The sequence below is a fragment of the Barbus barbus genome, assembly GCF_936440315.1.
Source record: "Barbus barbus genome assembly, chromosome: 12".
Lineage (NCBI taxonomy): Eukaryota > Metazoa > Chordata > Actinopteri > Cypriniformes > Cyprinidae > Barbus > Barbus barbus.
This window is the reverse complement of record NC_136740.1, coordinates 26,595,094-26,615,087: the sequence shown is the minus strand read 5'-3', so window position 1 is coordinate 26,615,087 and position 19,994 is coordinate 26,595,094. Positions and strand designations below refer to the sequence as shown.

The 19,994-nt window shown below is 35.2% G+C and overlaps 2 protein-coding genes across 4 annotated transcripts in view; one reads left to right on the top strand and one right to left on the bottom strand.

Moving 5' to 3' along the window:
- slc25a40 (solute carrier family 25 member 40) overlaps positions 1 to 9,487 on the top strand; it is an 18,688-nt gene extending 9,201 nt beyond the window's left edge. For 2 of the 3 annotated variants that reach the window (XM_079430198.1, XM_079430197.1), the window contains exon 12: positions 4,383 to 5,116. In XM_079430198.1, the coding sequence (XP_079286324.1) occupies positions 4,383 to 4,391 (9 nt within the window). In that variant the 3' untranslated portion in view covers positions 4,392 to 5,116. Of the gene's footprint in view, positions 1 to 4,382; positions 5,117 to 8,722 lie in introns of those variants that run through there. The other variant, XM_079430195.1, reaches the window with a different exon arrangement.
- LOC306878087 (RUN domain-containing protein 3B-like) lies at positions 586 to 19,994 on the bottom strand (the record flags this gene model as incomplete). Its single annotated transcript, XM_079430193.1, has 11 exons — positions 586 to 1,203; positions 4,492 to 4,619; positions 5,399 to 5,545; positions 9,941 to 10,098; positions 11,427 to 11,598; positions 11,697 to 11,777; positions 12,067 to 12,156; positions 12,637 to 12,722; positions 13,328 to 13,461; positions 15,981 to 16,096; positions 19,900 to 19,994. 11 exons carry the CDS (start codon positions 19,992 to 19,994, stop codon positions 1,058 to 1,060), a joined length of 1,353 nt encoding a protein of 450 aa, XP_079286319.1. The 3' UTR covers positions 586 to 1,057.

The window sequence follows — 19,994 nt, the reverse complement described above, 5'->3', positions numbered from 1 at the left end:
ATCTCAATCACTTCAGTTAAAAGCCAGAGACGAGAAATAAATATATTAGCATCCACATCCAGAGAAATGTCTGAAATCATATTCCTCTTACTCCCTAAAAAGACAAATGAAGGCAAGTGAACAAAGCAGTATTGTTGTTAACATTTCTGTCATAATCAGATCGGATTTAATATTATTAGGGCTCCAGTTTTTCCATTCTGATACGGGGCACCTACTTCTCACAAGCCAAACAATTTCTGATGGATACAATTAGGTTAAAATCCTAAATATTTTTCTAACTGAATATCACAGCTATATGTTTATGAAAGCGGTGTTAAAAATGTTTTTTTTTTCGTAAAGGGATCAAAATGTGTAGAGAGGGGCTAGATTAATTACAATAATTAATGTAATTTATAAAGAAAAGTGGTTTTAAGAGGAGGCTTGCAACTTGAAATTTTGCTTAAAATAAAATAAATTAAAACATTAAAATTAAATTAATATTTAAAATTAAATAAAATAGTGAGACAAGAAGTTAAAGTTAAAATACAATAAAATATTAAATTAAACAAAACATTAAATCTAACATTTAAAATAAAATAAAGTGAGACATGAAGTTAAATCAAATTTAAAAGTAAAAGTCATTCAGGATAATTCCACAGAGGACAAATTTTATGAACAGAAGCAAAAACTAAAACACCATGAAAACCTTTATCTGTGGACTTTCCAAAAACAGCAGACATTTGAGCTGGGCAGATAAATAAAATTTTTGATGTCCTGAGTCAAGATTGTCATTCATCATGATACATTATGCTCAGTATTCACTAATGCTAATGCTTACACTAGCTATGGACTTCAACGACCAAATGGTCACATCTGAAAATGAAATTGCACTTCAAATTTAACTAAAACCAGTCAGGACAGCACTGGGGTTTCAACTTGTCTAGCTGAAATGTCTCTTAGAAGCTCTGAGGATGGTACCGATAGGTAGCTTTTCGTTTCTTCACTTTCAATTCGAAGCCCACACATCGGAAGCAGGCCTGTGTGTTTGTGTATGTGTTTAAATGTCCATACTTGTCTCTCAGGACGGAGTCAGTCCTGGGCTGGTCATGTCTGTTGTTGGACTGGCCAGATACTCACTGGACTTCAGACTGGCCAGAGATTTGTAACTGGCCATTGAGGTTAAGGAACCACACAAACCCCTCAGAGACGGAGTATCCTCTTTCCCTATGAAAACAAGCACACATGCACACGTAATATCACTGATATCATTTCACACATGAGCGAGGATGATATTATTAAAGAGACAAAAGGCAGAGCAGTAGACACAACATCTGAGCAATAGATGTAGCAACAGTTGTTATTTTTAATTCAAAATAAAACTATTAAAAATGGTGTAATTCAAATAAAGCTGAAATATAAGGGTTAGATGAAAAACTAATAGTTACCAAGGCAACATTTCTAATTTAAGTTTTTAAAATACTAAAATTACTCAAATGCATTAAAGCTAAATAAAAAAGGCGAAAACAATAAACAAGCACATAAATTACTAAAACCTAAACTAAAAGTATACTGAAAATATAAATATACAAGCTAGGGGTGTCCCCGACTAAGGATTTTCATAGTCGAATCGGAATTTTCGAATCTTGCCGATAGTCGACTGATAGTCGAATCATATGTTTGGGGGCGGGGGGCAAAATACATTACCAAGGGTCAAGTCAGACATTCGACAGTAATAATTATTGATGTTAACACACAGGGAAAATGTGTAACGGACGCCTCGTAGATACAAACGGGGTAAATAATGTTTTGTGTTTTGTTTAATAGATAGTTAACATTAAAGGCAGGGTATGTAATTTTTCAAAAACATTTTAGAAAACCGAGTAGGCGCCGAGTACCAAAACAAACTTGTAGCCAATCAGCAGTAAGGGGTGTGTCTACTCAAGATATGGAGGAGACAGCGTTCAGTGAACAGCCGTGCCGAGCGACAGAAAGATAGAGATGGCGGATAAAAAACAAAATGAGGAAAACGACTGCGGAACGATAAGGCAAGAAGTAGGACCGTGTAAATATCGGATCAGCTTTCCAGCGCTGGAGAGAACTCAAGGAGCGGAAGGCCTGCGATCGGACGCCGAGGTTGCTTTGTTTCTTCTCGATAAGTAACACCGCATCTCACGTGTGTATTTCAGCCGAGAATGTAGTACTTTAAAACTCAAATCTGCGGTTTATTTATAAAAACAGAGCCTATTTGAAAATGTGCTTCGCCGATTTCGGAGACGTGAGCTCCACGCGATCACCGGGCGCTCAGTGCTCATGTATCCCGAAGAGAGGAGCATAACCTAGGATAGTCCTTCTGACATTTGCCGCTGGCTCTGATGCCTCTGTAGTGGATAAACATAAGATATAATTAGTTTTGTGTAAATCTAACAGGTAATCTTTGGTCTTTATTCTGTTGTTCTATTAATGTTTAAATGAAAACGAAATGAGGCAATGTTTGATATATTTCGTCTGTAAATACAGTGAGGAAGATTGCAGCAGCCAAGGCGAGCTGACTGACGTTATCAAGTACGCTGCTCTTTGCAGAATAACCGGACTTCAGTTCACACTCCCGAGTCTAACTCGTGAAGTCCGAACTACCGAGGATGCAAGTCCAAGTCTTCTCGGTACTTTAGACCGCGATGGAAGCGAAGACAGCAACAGGTCTGGGGGAAAAAAAAAAAAGTTACTGGGACATATTGTTCCAGGTAATTTAGATGGAAAAGCGGCTTATGTGTCACAGAACTAATCATTGCCTGGGTTGTGTATAGGCTACATATATGTGGGGCGGATCTATCAAAATAGGGGCGAGACCCTTTTGGGGTAGGGGCGTGTTTGTTTTGGTGATTTCAAATATCAACATTGGCTTCCAGAAATTGCTGACCATGCCTTTAAACGTCAGCAGAGAATTCACAACATTTTTTTACAATAGTGCTCTCAATATAACATTATGTAGCCTATATGACAGTTATTATTGTTCTGCATTTCTGTTTTGAGCGGTGCGTGCTGAAGATGACCAGTAGAATGAAGCATTTGATAGCAGGTTTTTAAATCAATGGGATTTAACTCATCTCATATAGAATACACTTCATTATTTATACAACATAACGTTGATATTACGACTTATAGTCTATCTGCACAAAATGCCCCGAATGTACATGAACGTGTCTGTGTGGCTCTGAATGAACTCCTTTTGTGGACGCGTTCTTCACGCAACAACGTGCAGAAACACGGCAACTAAACTCTAAAAATTCACAGCGTTTTATTATAATAATGTTCTCATTATAATGTTATATGACAGTCCCAAATCATAGTTATTAATATTCTACATTATTGTCTGTCCTGTTCACGCAGCGCACTGAAGAGATCACCGTATGAAGCGTTTTACTGCAGTGCAACTCAACCAAATGCATCTTATACGAGATAAATAATATACATATAAACCAGCTGAAATGTTTTGAAATCACTTGTACCCCAACTGATCAAAAAATCTAGTTTTTCACTCCAGTTTGAGTCTTGTTAAAGATTTAAATCCCTGCGCTTTTCTGTCGATCACAGATCATGAAAAGTCAAACTTAAATCTATAGGGATGGTTGGATTTATTCATGCACGTTAAAATATTTATTTAAAGCTTCTTATTTACAGCATTTTCATAATAGCCTGTATATTAACTTATTCTATGTGAAATCAACCATTTGAGCACCCCCATATAGCCAAAATTGCATGATCATATAACACCTCTGCGAATATTCGACTGTGAGATTGGGAGTCGAATCAGGCTCCTCCTATCAAAGCATCGAATCGTCAACTTTTCAGGGGCACCCATAATAAAAGTGTATTCAATATATTAATAAATACTATAATAATAAATAATACTAAAATAAGTCTACCCACCCCACAATGCATTGCTCTCAACCTGACTGTTAAATGATGAATGTTGACAAGTGAACAAACCAAAATCAATTACCAACTATGATTTAACACTTTTTTTAAAAACACAATTTAAGCATATTTTGCCTATTTTAACTGTTTTTGTGTTATATTATTTACATTCATTATTAATTAAAAAAATATTTATACAGGATTGAATTATTTTATACATTAGTTTATAGTTGTACTGCCTTTATGCTAATTTTCATTTTTTCAAATTCTTTTGAGAACATTTTTAATTAAACTCCAAACTACATTAATCATTACAGAAATTGGGTACGTTTTCTAAATGTCAAAATGCATAAATTCTTAACCGTCTTAAAATATGCCTTATTTTCTTTGAGAAAAATATAATTTCCCATTTTTCTTCTTTTTATTGTGGGGGGGTTTCATGAGATTAACACCAGTATTGAGGAAGGGATGTTGTTATTTTCTCTCAGGTGGAGTAAGGACCCTTCCATTGTGAAATGACATCATCTATAATAGAGCTGGTTATCAGAGAATGATGTCACCATAGCTGACTCACACATACACACATGCATCACGAACCTTCTCTGTGCCAGTGTGTAAGTCCTGCCTTGCTGTCCAGACTGTGTGTGTTCAGTTGTGCTGGCTCCAGAGACATCTGAGAGAGACTCATATCTGCAGAAAGCTGCTCCAAACTCTGGAAGCTTTTCCTGTGCTCACACACACACACACACACACACACACGTAAAGAACATGTACAAGTCACAAAAGAAAATAAATAAATAAATTGTGTGTGTGTGTATATATCAATGTGAAAAAAAACAACTTAATATATGAATATTTAACATTTTAAATCTTGCTTTAAGTCAATTTTTTTAATCATTTAAATTTATTTTAAAAAATTGAACATTAAGATTTTTTTTAAATTGTGACTATGTAAATACATTTTTAAAGACATTAAATATCAAATAATCCTATTACTGGTATGTGAAAAATTTAACGAATATCTATATATCATGATAGTATATTTGTGCTCATTTCATTTATGCTGATTTACATAAAAACCATAATACGTTAAACAGTAGCATTTGAGTAATGAAAATCTAACAAGAATCACTACTAATAATAATTTAAGTCTAAACACATGACAGCAATAGTAATTTGGGGAGGAAATGTACTTAATTGTCATGAAAACAATGTAATAAAAGAACTGAAAATAACATGTTTTCATCACAAACACCACTGAAGTTTGGGTTACAATTAGATCAGCCCATTTAATAACCTCTGTGGGATATCAATACATGAGTGCGATTACTGTAGGAAGCATGCCAATACTGTAATGTGATTTGAGAGCTGCAGACGCGAGCTAAAACTAGAGCCTGAGAGCCTTTGCTTCCTGGATCATTCACGGAGCATGAGCAACTCGACTGGAATCCAATATGAGATGAGTAGTGGTGTGAAGGTGCATGTATCTCATAAAAGCACATACTCTTCCCATGGTCCTGTGCGTTTCCTGTACAGGAGCGTATCCAAGGCAACGGCATTGGTATCCAAGGCACCAGGTGAGGGCCATTGGTTTGTCAGGTGCGAGGTAAGCTCCTGTCTGGAGCGAAGGTCATGGTTCTTCATCACCGTCCTGGAGAAACAAACATGATCATTTAAAGAGACAGCGCTAAAAAGCTGAAAAAGTAGCATATGTACTAGGGCTGCACGATCAGTTGTATTCACAATTTCTGCTTCTCTTGATTAATTAAAAATAATTGCTGCAATACTGCTACTTGCTATCATATTTGGGGTTGCCAGATGTCAGGAGTTAAAATCCCTGAAATTTGAGCTTTCCTCTGAAAGGATTAGTTCACTTCCAGAATAAAAATTTCCTGATAATTTACTCACCCCCATGTCATCCAAGATGTTCATGTCTTTCTTTCTTCAATCACAAAGAAATTAAGTTTGAGGAAAACATTTCAGGATTTTTCTCCATATAGTGGACTTCAATGGTGGCCAATGGGTCAAAGATCCAAATCACAGTTTCAGTGTAGCTTCAAAAGGCTCTACACTTGCCCAGCTAAGAAATAAAGGTCTTATCTAGCAAAACAATCGGTCATTTTCAAAAAAAATAAATAAATTGATATATCTTTTAACCACAAATGCTCGTCTTGCACTAGCCCTACGATGTGAATACACGTCTTCACACATTACGTAATCATGTTGGAAAGGTCACACGTGGTTAGTTCTTCGTCTGTGTACTTTGGTTTAAAAATTCCATCTCATTTTTTTCCCCCCAAATTCAAAATCGTCCAACATAGTTGTTTTACCTTTTTTTGTAAAGGGTTTTTGACTTTCTTTGCATGTTCGTTTTGTAAACACTGGGTCGGTACTTCCGCCTACGTCACGCATGCATGAATACATACCGCGTGAGGTCGAGCATTTGTGGTTAAAAAGTATATGTTTTTTTTTTTTTTTTTTTTAGAAAATGACTGATGGTTTTGCTAGATAAAACCCTTATTCCTCGGCTGGGCTAGCGTAGAGCTCTTTGAAGATGCATTGAAACTACAATTTGGACCTTCAACCCGTTGGCCGCCATTGAAGTCTACTATTTGGAGATGTTTTCCTCAAAAACCTTAATTTTTTTTCAACTGAAGAAAGAAAGAAATGAACATCTTGGATGACATGGGGATGAGTAAATCATCAAGAAATCTTTATTCTGGAAGTGAACTAATCCTTTTCTGACCAATTAAAAATACATAATTGTCTGAATACATGGAATTGTCTGAATTAATATTAGGAATTTAACCGTTTTAACTTTTGAAAGAGGCTTCTTTAAGCTTAAGATTTTACTTATTTTCATAATGCAAGTCAGTTTAAAATTAAATAGACATTTGTTTTTAAGTGTTTAGCAATTCTAAAGATGAAAATGGCTAAAAAAAAAAGAAAAAAAAAAAAGCAAGTATCGTTTGGTTCAGTCCATCTGTATGAATTTGCATTTGTGGAGCAATTTTGACCCTTTTTTTATATCATGATTATGGGTTTAACCATTGTGCAGCCCTAATTTATACAGCAGGAAATCAACCCGGCTTGTCTAAAATTTGACCTCCTATCACACAAACACCTGCCCAAACCTTTTCCAAAATCCATCTTTATCAACAAGTCACTAATCAGAGCTTAACATCTGAAACATGGCATTCAGTGTCAAATATTCTCATCCATAAACAGAGTCTTTAACCTCAGCAATTGGATTTCAAAACTGACTACTCACTAATAGTGGTCTGCGAACACTCACGGACATCTGTATTGATTCACACAGATGGTCCGTAGCAGCTGATACAGAGAAACACAAACAGCTTCTCATGGACAGAGGCGTACTTGTATCTGCTTAGATGAACAACATATAAACAAGTCAGCTTAAAAAGTTAATCTTTTATAACCAGATCGAAGCAGCTATTACCAGACACAGATTTAAGACCCTGTTCTATTTCTGCAGCGAATGACCATCATGATTCAATTAAACCCCTCAGACCATGAGCGATGTCTTTCCAGATCAAACTAGATGACCATAATGAAATACTACATAAATACATATGCACAATGCATAGTGTACACTACTGTAACTGTACAACAGTTTGTGGTCAGCAATATTTAAAAAGTCCCTTATGCTCAGCAAGGCTGCAAATATTTGATCAAACATACATTAAAAACAGTAATATTGTGAAATATTATTAAAGTTTCAAAGAACTGTTTTCTATTTGAACATATTATAAAATTAAATTTATTTCCGGGATAGCAAAGCTGAATTTTCAGCATCATTACTCCAGTCTTCAATGTCACATGATCCTTCAGAAATCATTCTAATATAGATTTTGCCGTTTATATTTTTGTGGAAACTGTGATACATATTTTTTCAGGATTATTTGATGAACAGAAAAAAAAAAAAAAAAACAGGATTTATTTAATTATTATTATTAAGGTATGTACTGTCACTTTTGATCAATTTAATGCATCTTTGCAAAAAAAAAAAAAAAAAAAATGTTTTTGACGACAAACTTTTGAATAATGTGTCGATTAGGGCTGAGTATCGAGTTCGACACTTTTTAGGCACCGACTGAATTTCCTCTATACCATCGAGTATCTAAAAACGTCTTGTCATTCAGTACCAAATTTCAATACCTAAGGGGTTAATCTCAATGTCAGTGAGCCAATAAGCCTGCAGAAAAAGAAAACATTTCGTTAGGCTATTTTAAGAATAAATTTGAATAAACTAAGTTGTTTTTATGCATTAAAATAATTAGACATACTACAACACAGAATTGAAAAATAATAAAACATATGGTGAAAGAAAATAAAACACCCACTTATGAAAGTGGATAAAGATTTTAAATTTCTTGAAGTCTAACAACCTAGAATAAATGAATAGAAATGATGATTCTGTCTAAGCGATGCGTTTTAAAACGAACACGCACTAGTGTAAATGTAGCCTAACAGATGTGTAAACTGAAAACTATTTGAACTTTATTAAAACTATTTGCACTGATTTATTATGTGGGATATATTTTGTTCCTTTGTGCAGTGGCTCAGGAGATGAGGCTTTGAGTCTGTATAAATGTCAACAAGCTGAAAAATAAAATCTTATTAAAAACGGTATTGAACTTAAGGTATCGGTATCGAACATTTTTGAACGATACCCAGCCCTAGTGTAGATAGATAGTTTGCAAACAAACACATTCTCCCATCAGTCTCTCATTCATCCATCGATCAAATCCTCTCTCCGCTTACATGCTGCAATCATCTATTAACTTATTTGCATCTGTCTCCATAGCAACCCTGCTCTGGTTGAGCTGCTGACGTCGGAGCACACGGATCTCCAGAGCTCAGTTGAACCGTGAACTCCAGCTGTCTGACAGAATGAGAGGAGAAATGAATCGGAGGACTCGGGAGGCAGGAAACATTCAGAAATCATCCATACTGACACTCTGCAGCCACGGAAAACACTAAAGATTAAACGTTCTTCTGGTACACAGCACAGAGCATAATATCAGATGATAAATGAGACCACACTGCACAGATAATTAACCTTTCCCCTCCCGCAAAAACACATTTCCATGAGCATAAATCATACTTACACAGGCAAGTTTACCAAACAGTTTTGTGTGCTGCATTTCAGCATGAAATACTGCGTCATATTCACTAACTCATCACAATTCAATTTAATCAGGTTCAAAATGTGCCGAGTTTGCCTTAAGTATTCACCTGCAGTTCAACTAAAAATTTAAATTCTGTCATCATTTATATATAGTTTGATAAATATTGGCAACCAAACAGCTGCTGGAACCTATTTAATTCCAGAGTATGGAAAAAAACCATAAACCATAAACTGTTTAGTTACTCACATTCTTCAAAATATGTGTGCTTAGCAGAACAAAAAAAATCATACAGGTTTGGAACAACTTGAGGGTGAGTAAATGACAGAATTTTCATTTTTGGGTGAACAATCCCTTTAAAACATTGTGTTTCTTTTTAAGACATGTAATTTCAATGCAAATTAGATCATTTATAGATCATTAAAGTTTGCATCTTATTCACAAAGTCTGCTTTTTAAAAATATATATTTATGATGACAACAATAATTCATTAAATGATGATGAAATGATAGAGAAGAACATTATATTACATTTTTGCAGTGCTGTTATTGTTAATGAAACTAAAACTCTTAAAAATGTTTTTTGAAAACTAAAAAGTTAAAATAAAATGTAAATTAGATGAAAAACTAACTTAAAATCATAACTTAACATACCTTGAACTTAACTTAAAAAACAATATTAAATCAAATAGGTTTACTAAAATCAGAACTAAAAACTAAAATTTAAATATATATATATAAGTATACAGTATATACACAAATACAAAAGTACATAAAAAAATGTAATTGAAATTTAAACTAAGTAGTATATACACACACACATAAAATATAGTGTATATATGTATAAAAGAGGTGATGATATACACACATACTAATTGAGCACTGGTTCAAACTTACAGCTGATCCTGCAGCTCCAGTATGATGATCTCCAGCTGTTCTTTCTCCTGTTTGTGGCTGCTTTCAGTGTCTTTGAGTCGTTGGCGTAGAGATTTATTCTGAGAGACAGACTCAGAGAGCTGAGATTCCCTCAGACGCACCAGCTCCTCCAGATAACCCTGAACAATTACAATAATTCATGCATCCTGTGTCAGTATTTGCTAGTCTTGCTCCCATGTCCCCCCAGGATGTTTCTCTTATCTAACACACCTGACTGACTCATCCGCTCAGCAGTACAGACCCCATGACCTGATTTGAGGGTGCCAGACTAGATACTGAAAATATGACACACTCAGGAGCACTGAGAATCACTGATCTAGAAAATATTCACTATACAATATACACTCAGTTTAACATTCAAAGTTCATCTCACATGATCAGGAAACTAGTATACTGATTACTGAATATGGCACACAGTATATAGTATGTGATCTATATATGAAGAGTTCATTTGCAAAAACAGATACAAGTGGGGCAAATAAGTATTTGATACACTGCCGATTTTTCAAGTTTTCCCACTTACAAAAAGATGGAGAGATCTGTAATTTTCACCATAGGTACACCTCAACTGTGAGAGACAGAAAATACTATACTACAGACTATTTAAAGCATGTAAACAGCATGCAGCGTGACTGACTAAAAATAGAGAATTTTTAAAATGTTTATCATTTTTGCAGTCAAATTAGTAGAGAAAAATTCTTGTTACATTATTCACAGTTAGGAAATATGAATACTTAAGGGAATAAAGACTGGCAATTTTAAAATAATTTAGGAATTTTATAAAACACAAAGACTTTAGAACTAAACATTTAAAATTGAAAATGAAAATTATAGGATTAAATAATGAGGATTTTATATGCTTAGTATGAGTGGTGATTGTCTGGGTGATGAAGATAAAGAATAACATTTTTGCCTTTTTTGGTATTCAATCTGAAATGGCTGAAAATTATTTATTTGTTTGTTTTTTTGAAAACAAACACTGCAATGCAGTACAGTTTCAGAATCGGTGTATATACTACCAATCAAAAGTTTGGGGTCAGTTAGTTTTTTATTTTTTTTTAAATAAATTTCATTCAACATGGATGCATTAAATTGACAGTAAAGACTTTTGCATTGTTACATAAATAATGTATATATATACATATTTATTATTTATATATTATACATATTAAATATATATATATTTGCATGCACATCAAATGAAAACCAAGAAAACAGAAGCTCACAGTGTGCTTTGGTTGTGTACTACCAACGCTATCTTATGACCAATTCGTATGTATTTTACGAGGAGGCTAATTCGTATGAATTCGTATGACCTCACTCGTACGATTTGTCTAAACCCCAGTGACGAGTAGGTTTAGGGGCAGGGTTAGGTGTAGGTCATTCGTACAAATTCATACGAAACAGTACGATTAGTAATCGTAGTAGTCGTATTAGTTGTCCTCACCTTCTGTTCCAACACAACTCTGTATTTCTGCTCTAGTCTTTTGCTCTTGCTGTACCAGGTGCTCTGATCGGCCATCAGGCTGGCAGCCATGTGGGATTCAGGAGTGCCTGCTTCACTGCCGCTGCTGCCCAGCGTTCTCATTTCCTCCTCATCGCTGCTAATGCTGTCAGAACTACAGCACACACACATACATAATATTCAATCTCATGCATTAGGAAGGCTTAAAGCATGTTCGCAAAGCCAGCATGTTTATATGTGTAGTACTCTTACGTTTGTGTGAATTTAAGGTATGGTGTGTAGTCAATGACGACAGGACAGCTCTCATCAAGCCCCTCCCCTTTCAGACAGAAACTGTCAAAAGAATGAAATTTTCAGCATAAGCCAACAAATGCACTTTATTTGATGAGAATGTCACTGTGACAGAATATTATGGGAAGTGATGATCCTACAAAACAATATGGAGGCTGTTCTCAGCATCTATATTTGTGTGTGTGTGTGTGTGTGTGTGTGTGTGCGGCTCGTGTCAGCAGGTGTTTATAGAGCACCACCCATATAATGAATGATCAGCATCCTGTGCTGCTGTGGCAGAGCTGAATGTCACTGCCACCCACAGAAAGGAAGTGAATGAACATGATCATACCTGAAGTCAATGGCATTCAGTCCAATGAGAGTATCTGCCAGAAGCCCCGCCTCCTCACCCAGAACTACAGCCCCCTCCTCATAAAACCTCCTGACAAACAAACACAAAAAACTGATGAAGACCAGAGAACGACAATTAGCACAACTGTTTTCAGCATTGATAATAATAAATGATTTCTGAGCAGCATATCTAAATGATTTCTGAAGGATCAAGTGACGCTAATGGCTGCTGAAAATGCAGCTTTGCCATCCCATAAATAAACTGTAAAATTATTTCACAATATTACAGTAAAAACGGAGTTAAAACCACTGAGTTAAACCAGATGTTGGCATGTCGTACTGATCAATAAAAGGAATATTTTGAAAGTGCTTTAGAGACTTTTTAAAAGTCAAACTTTGGTTAAACTGGTATACATGGAAGAATCATCAATATTTTGCTAAATAAGTCATATGGTGCTGCTTTTATTTCAGTGAAATCGCTATGTTTAAACAATCTATGCTGTGGAGAGGCAATCAACCTGCAATCAAATATAAGAGTCTCAGTGTGTGTCTGAGTGCTGCGGAAAGATACCTTGTAGTTTTGAAGTCTCTCAGAGCTGCAGAGATATATTCAGACAAACGCTTCTCCATTAACGTCACTCTTATCCAGGCACGACCCTGAGAGGAAAAAACGAGAGAGGGATGCTCGTCAACCACTAAAGCCTTTAACACTGAAGTAACATCACAGCATTTGAGCCGGCTTTCTGTTTTAGCTGACCGCTTGTGATCAAATCATCTGAGACAGATGATAATAATAGATTTAAAGAGGTAAATGTCTGATCTGGGAGTTTCCTCTGGTTTTTCCATGGAGAAATATGACACCAAAACCAGTGTTGTTATTGTTAACTAAAACTGAAACTCTTGAAAAAATAAATATATATAAACATGAAATAAAAAAATATTTAAATATTATGTGTATGCATGCATATATATATATATATATATATATATATATATATATTGCATTGGAAACTAACTGAAATAAAATAAGTTCAAGTACTAAAATGACTAAAACGTAAATAAATAAACATGAAAGCCAATATAAATTAAAGCTAAAAAAATATATAAAATATAAATGATAAAGGCAGGTAACAAAATTACTAAAACTAAAATTAAAATATAAACTAAGATATAAAAAAGTTAATTCAATATAATAATAAATACTATAATTGTATATAAATAATATTAAAATGACACTGCAACAAAGACGTGTGTGTCCTGACCTTTGCTCTAGAGCTGCGGACGTTCTCCATGTTCTCAATGCTGTTGATGCAGCTGTGTGGGACTTTACTACTCGCCACACGTATGTAATCCCAGAAACTGCGCGGGCTCTCGTAGCCAAACCAGCTGACCTGACCTACAGCGGGAAAACACACACAATGCAGTGTAAAAGCAGTTTGATTCCTGAGTTATTCATTCAGACGCAAAACTCTTGTCAAAACTCACAAAATACTGTTTTTTTTTTTGCATCCAGTTGAGCAATGTTTTAGTGCAGTGACATTGTGGGCAAATATCTGAGCTAGTAATTGAAAAGGTTGAATCCGACAAGTGACGAGCTCCGAAGGGATTTTTTACTTTTTAAGCGGTTTCAGAGGCAAGGCAAGTCAAGGCAAGTTTATTTATATAGCACATTTCATACACAGTGGTAATTCAAAGTGCTTTACATAAAAGAAAGTGAAATAGTCATTAAAAAAATGATAAATCACAGCAATAAAAACAGGGAATTAAAAAAATAATAATAAAAACAAGGAATTTTAAAATGATATAGAAATTGATTTAAAATTAATTTAAAACGGTTAAGAATAGAAAATGATTATATAAAATACAGTGCAGTCAGTTCGGACGTAGCACAGTGCTCATTCAACAAATGCACAGCTAAATAGATGAGTTTTGAGTCTGGATTTAAATGTGGCTAATGTTTTAGCACATCTGATCTCTTCTGGAAGCTGGTTCCAACTGCGGGCAGCATAATAGCTAAAAGCAGACTCCCCTTGTTTTGTGTGAACCCTTGGTATTTCAAACTGACTCGATCCTAATGATCTGAGTGGTCTGTTCGGTTTATATTCAGTGAGCATATCTGCAATGTATTTAGGTCCTAGGCCATTGAGTGACTTATAAACGAGTAAAAGTACTTTAAAATCAATCCTAAATGTAACTGGAAGCCAGTGTAAGGACCTGAGGACTGGTGTGATATGCTCAGATTTTCTGGTTCTAGTCAGAATCCTGGTAGCAGCGTTCTGGATGAGCTGCAGTTGTCTAATGGTCTTCTTGGGAAGGCCAGTGAGGAGACCATTACAATAATCCACCCTGCTGGTGATAAAGGCATGAACAAGTTTCTCCAAGTCTTGACTGGAAACAAAACATCTAATTCTTGCAATGTTTTTGAGATGATAGTATGCTGATTTAGTTACTGCTCAATGGGAGTCAATGGGGCTGTAGTCATTTGGAGATAAGGCTAGGTAAATCTGGGTAACATCAGCATAGCTGTGATAGGCAATTTGGTTCTTCCTCATTATCTGACTTAGTGGGAGCATATACAGGCTAAACAAGAGCGGTGCAAGAATTGACCCTTGTGGGACTCCGCATGTCATGGCCATCCACTTAGACTTATGCTCTCCTATACTCACATAATAACCGCTCCCTTCTAAGTATGACCTGAACCATTTGAGTGCCATCCCAGAAAGCCCGACCCAGTTTTCCAGTCTCTCTAGAAGTATGTTATGATCGGCAGTATCAAATGCAGCACTAAGATCTAATAGTACCAGCACTGAGATTTTTCCTGAATCAGAATTTAAGCGAATATCATTTATTATCTTAATGAGTGCTGTCTCTGTGCTGTGATGCGCTCGGAAACCAGATTGAAAATTGTCCAGGTATCCATTTGAGTTTAAGTAGTTGTTCAGCTGATTAAAAACTACCTTCTCAATAATCTTACCTATGAAAGGAAGATTTGATATTGTTCTATAGTTGCTCAACATGGTGTTATCAAGATTGCGCTTTTTCAGAAGGGGCTTAACAACTGCAGTTTTAAGGGAGTTTGGAAAAGTCCCAGAAAGAAGTGAGGCATTCACCACTTCTAAGAGATCAGCTTCTAAACAGTTAAGCACACTTTTGAAAAAAGATGTGGGAAGTGAGTCAAGATAGCAGGTTGACAATTTAAGGTGCTGTACTATTTCTTCCAAAATTTTGAAAGTATTTCCACATTGAAATCATGAAGGCTGTCTTTATAGATGCTATAGTGAATTTTCGAGAGAACATACATAAACATGTAGAGATCAAATATTGCTGAAAGGCTGAAAAAAAGCGATATGTAAGTGAGTGTGAGAGCTGTTTTGTCATACTGTGAGAATCGTCTGAGCTCTTCGAACCCAAAATGAGACACTCAGTGCTGTATTTATACCTCATTACAGCAGCTGGAGTGTGTGTGTGTGTGTGTGTCTTTTAGCAGCATGTATCACAGCATCACTATGTAATGGTGTGTGAAGCTTCTGCCATAGCTCACTTCAACAGTTAATCTGAGTGCGTGTCAGTTCATTTGTTCTCTAAGGCTCTGTTAGTTGCATGTTGTTGTTTTTTGTATTATATGCATAATATATTATAAAATACATATATAAAAAAAAACGTGTGTGTGTGTTTAGGTATATATACATAAAAACACTGGTAATTTAGTTTAATGACCACCCTCGCTTTAAGAAAGCAACAGGCTGTTTTTTCTACATTACCTTAAAATGAAAAAATGCACATATTAAATAATACAGGTGTCTTGCTGTGCTCACACGCATTGAAGGTTTATTATCAAATCCAATGTGCTGCTCAGATCAAGATGAAATGCAGTTTATAATTTGTGTGAAACCGGAGACTGTGTGTATTGCTCACCTTTCAGTTTATGGCTGAGAATATGTTCTAGAATGGAGACAAAGTTGATGAACTCAGCAGATGTGTCGTCTATTGTCTCAAAACACGAGCGATCAATGAGGGTCTTCACTGAGAGCCTGTATACTCAAACACACATAATCACAAATCATGAGCACAAAGAAATCTATACAGTTTAAAAACAAACATTTCTAATAGCTTATACAGTAAATCACTGACAAGCTTTAGTTACACAAATAATTAACATAATTATGCTGCCTTCTAAGATTTGGTCATATTTTAATGCATCTTCTAATGCATTAAATATAATTTCACTCAGGACCTCTCTGTTCGAGTGAGAATATTGTAGAGGTCCTGAACTTTATATTTGGCGGCAGGCTTCACTCTGAACGATTCAGTTCTGAGCTATCCACAGTTTGAACCCCCATGAAGCCTAAGCAATTGCCAGCTATTTTACATGCAACAGTTGTATATTCCAAGTAGAGTAATATAGTACTGTGAATAAATTTGGACAATTTAGCAATGAGCTGGACAGATGATATATCTCTGTGGGCAAGCAGTTAAGTGATCATGTATCTGCATAAGGAGCAGTTGGGGATGGAGGAGGGTAAGCGCATGTCTGTGCGACAGACTATGGCAAGTGTGAGTACGGATGAACTTATATATCTTATTAATTGTAGTGGGAGCCCTGGGAGGAGTTACGATCAGCTGAGAATCACGGCACGCCGTGGTCTGCTTGAACTTCGCTTGAGTTCCATTCGCCGCTCAAACTAGATTTAATGCTCAGTTATTATTTTAATTTCAGTTTCAGTAATTTTCTAATGTTCTTGTCATTTTATTATTTCTTTTTAGGCTTATATTAATTTGAGTTATAGTCATTTTATTTCAGTTTGTTGGCAAGGCAATATTTCTAGTTAAGTTTTTTTAAGTTAAAATTTTTCAAATAATATTTATATTTTATTTCATTTCAACATTATTATAAATAACAAAAAAGATTTTAATACTTTCAGTTTTAGTTAACAATAACTTTGCTGCTATTTGGACACACACAAAAAACTAAAAAAAGCAAACAAACAGTTCAGCAAAGAGACAAAAGGACGTCTAATTCAGAGCTAAAATAAGATGAGTCTTCTGTGAGACCCTAAACTAAAGCTTTTTTTTTTTTTTAAACCTGAAAGAGCATTTGAGAGTCAAAGGAGATGTCTTGTGTTTTGTGGAGTGCCATTAGTGCCGTTAATTATGGTCTCATCAAATGTAATTATGGCATAAATGACTGTCCTTTTCATTATCAGCAGCTCCTGTGCTTTTATGCGTCTCCTCGTGACTTCCAAATACCCAGCAGCCTTCATGCAAATAGATAATTTCACTTCTGACATTTCCTTTCTAAAACACACAGAGCAAATGTGGGGAAAAAAGAATAACGTTTCAAAGTAATGGTTAAACATCATCTTAAGTAACTTAAAACTCAAAACTAGCATGAAATGCACAGCAGCATTATATGTCAAGGATTTGCAAACACAAAGTTTGTGTGTGTATTTTTTGGCATGTTAAAATACCCCCTCTTATGCCTAAAACTATTAAAAATAATTCTGGTAATTGAAATAAATCTAAATAAAAATCAAATATAAATGTTAGGTTACAAACTTGAAAAAAGATAAATGTTATCTTGTCATTAAAATGAGAACTAACAATACAAACATAAAAGCTAATTCAAAATATTAATAAATAGTATAACTGTATATAAATCATACTAAAATAACACTTACAGTAAATGTGACAATGGCAAAATGTATGCAACGTAATGAGGTCATGTGGCATCAATTATCATGTTACTGCTTGAAATGTTTAGCGATACAGTATTTTATGGCACAGATAGAGATGCAAAATTACTTTAAAATAGCCTGATGAAAGGTCATAGTCTGATACTGATAAAACCATCTCCAAAAATGTCATTTCTGAAGAAGCCATCCGGTGACATCTCACGTAGGTTAAACCAGCCTGACATTTCAGTTGAGAAGGTCCCAAATTCTCTGGACTTCTTTGAAGTGATCATTTTAGGAGCATTGATCCAGAGTAATTACTCAGATTACAATCAAATATCTTTATTAAAAATTGACAAATAGTCAACGTTCTATAATGATTCTCTGAACGTCACAGACTGTGTTATCACTCAAAAACAAAAAGACCTGCAGTGATTTATTTCAGTCCTGAATGAACTCTGGATCAGATATCACAGGATAAACATGAGAGGAAATGGATTTTGCTTATCTGTTCCTCTGTTCTTTCTACCTCAGACACACACAGTACATTTTTTTTATTTGTCTGAGCCGTGAGCTTCGGTCTTACAGTGACTGTAAATGTGTGGACACGTCACACTCGAAGCCTTTTGATTGGCTGATTCCTGCTGTGCCTCCTCATGGGTATGACATTCATTTGTGTTCAGACGGACGCTTTTCCTGCTTCATACGTGGCCTTTGTGGCACTGACTAATTAGACATATTAATGTAATTAATCATATTCCAGTGAGTAGCACGAAAAGTACATTCAGTTTTATTTAAAACACGAATCTGTCAAAGCTTTATTATTTTGCTTCTTGCACGTAAGACTTTCAAAGTGAAATGTTCAGTGTATGGCACAAAAGTGTGTTCAGTTTCATCACAAAAAGAATTTAATTATATATACATAGATATATTACATACATATATATCAAAGCTGTATTAAACCTTGAGTTTGACCACCTACACTAAACCGTATACTAAACCTAACTGATAGTGTTAACAACAGCAAACATTAGATTTTAAAAAAACATGCTATTTTATCTTGATTCCACAAGTCTTTGATTAAACATTTAAAAATGTGTTTGCTAAAGGAACCATGCTATTTTAGCTTGATTCCACAAGTCTTTGAACTATTTTAACATGATTCATGATTCACAGGACTTGCATCACAAGTGCAATGCTGTACCAGGTGGGCTGCTGAGCAAGTTTACTACATCAGAAATGCCATACATATTGAGTTGGTCATATGATGCAGATGTCAAAATGTATTAGTTCACAAATCAGTTTATAAAAATGTAAGTAGATGCATGTTTTTCAGTGAGACTAAGTTGCATATTTTGCGTTATATACTGTATTGTAGCATGTGGAAAAAACACATTGTATGCAAAAATAAATCATTTTAAACCATAGCACATAGCAAACTTTTATCAGAAAATAAATCACTTCTGATTAACACTAAATAGGTCAAATTGAGTGCGCTGCATTTTGGGATACAGTGCCCAGTGCAATGTGATCCGGTTGTATACTGCACATTTTGGCAAATGTAGCAAGTCATCCAGGTAAAACAAGATAGAGATACCATATGTGACACAGAATGGGTCACAAAGTTCTCAAGGTATTGTGTATTTAAACTATTCATTCCCTAGTTAAAATCCTTAAGACTCGCTCATAACCAGCTAGAAGACAAATGCTTTTCTAATATAAAATCAAAAAATGTAATATAAAAACTGCCATTAAATGGTGTAAAAATATTCAGGACTATCTGCTTCTTCTTTTTTTTACCATGTCCAAACGTTGTCTTTGTTTTTTAGATGAGTGCCATGATCCAACCATACCTTTTTCTTTCATTTTTTTTAAACATACCATAGAAAAGCCAACATTTTTTGACATGCCTTCTTGGAGCACAATGTAAATGCCATGTTGCATGAATCATTCAGTATCACCACCACTGTACTTTTTCTGAGGACTCATCTACACGACGTGATGCTGTGCATCACCTCATCTCCCCTGCTCCAGCATATCAGCATTTTATAAAAACTAACTTGCTAAAAAATAACAATGTCATCATCATCATGATCACACATGTTCCGCGCGCCGGTGTGCTGCAGTGATGATGAATGTGTGTAACGTTAATCAGATTTTACCTGCAAACGGTGATCAGATTCCTCCTCTCTACGGCTCTGATACGCGCTACCCCTTTTATACGAGCCCCGTTGAACCCGAGATTTAACGATGCCAT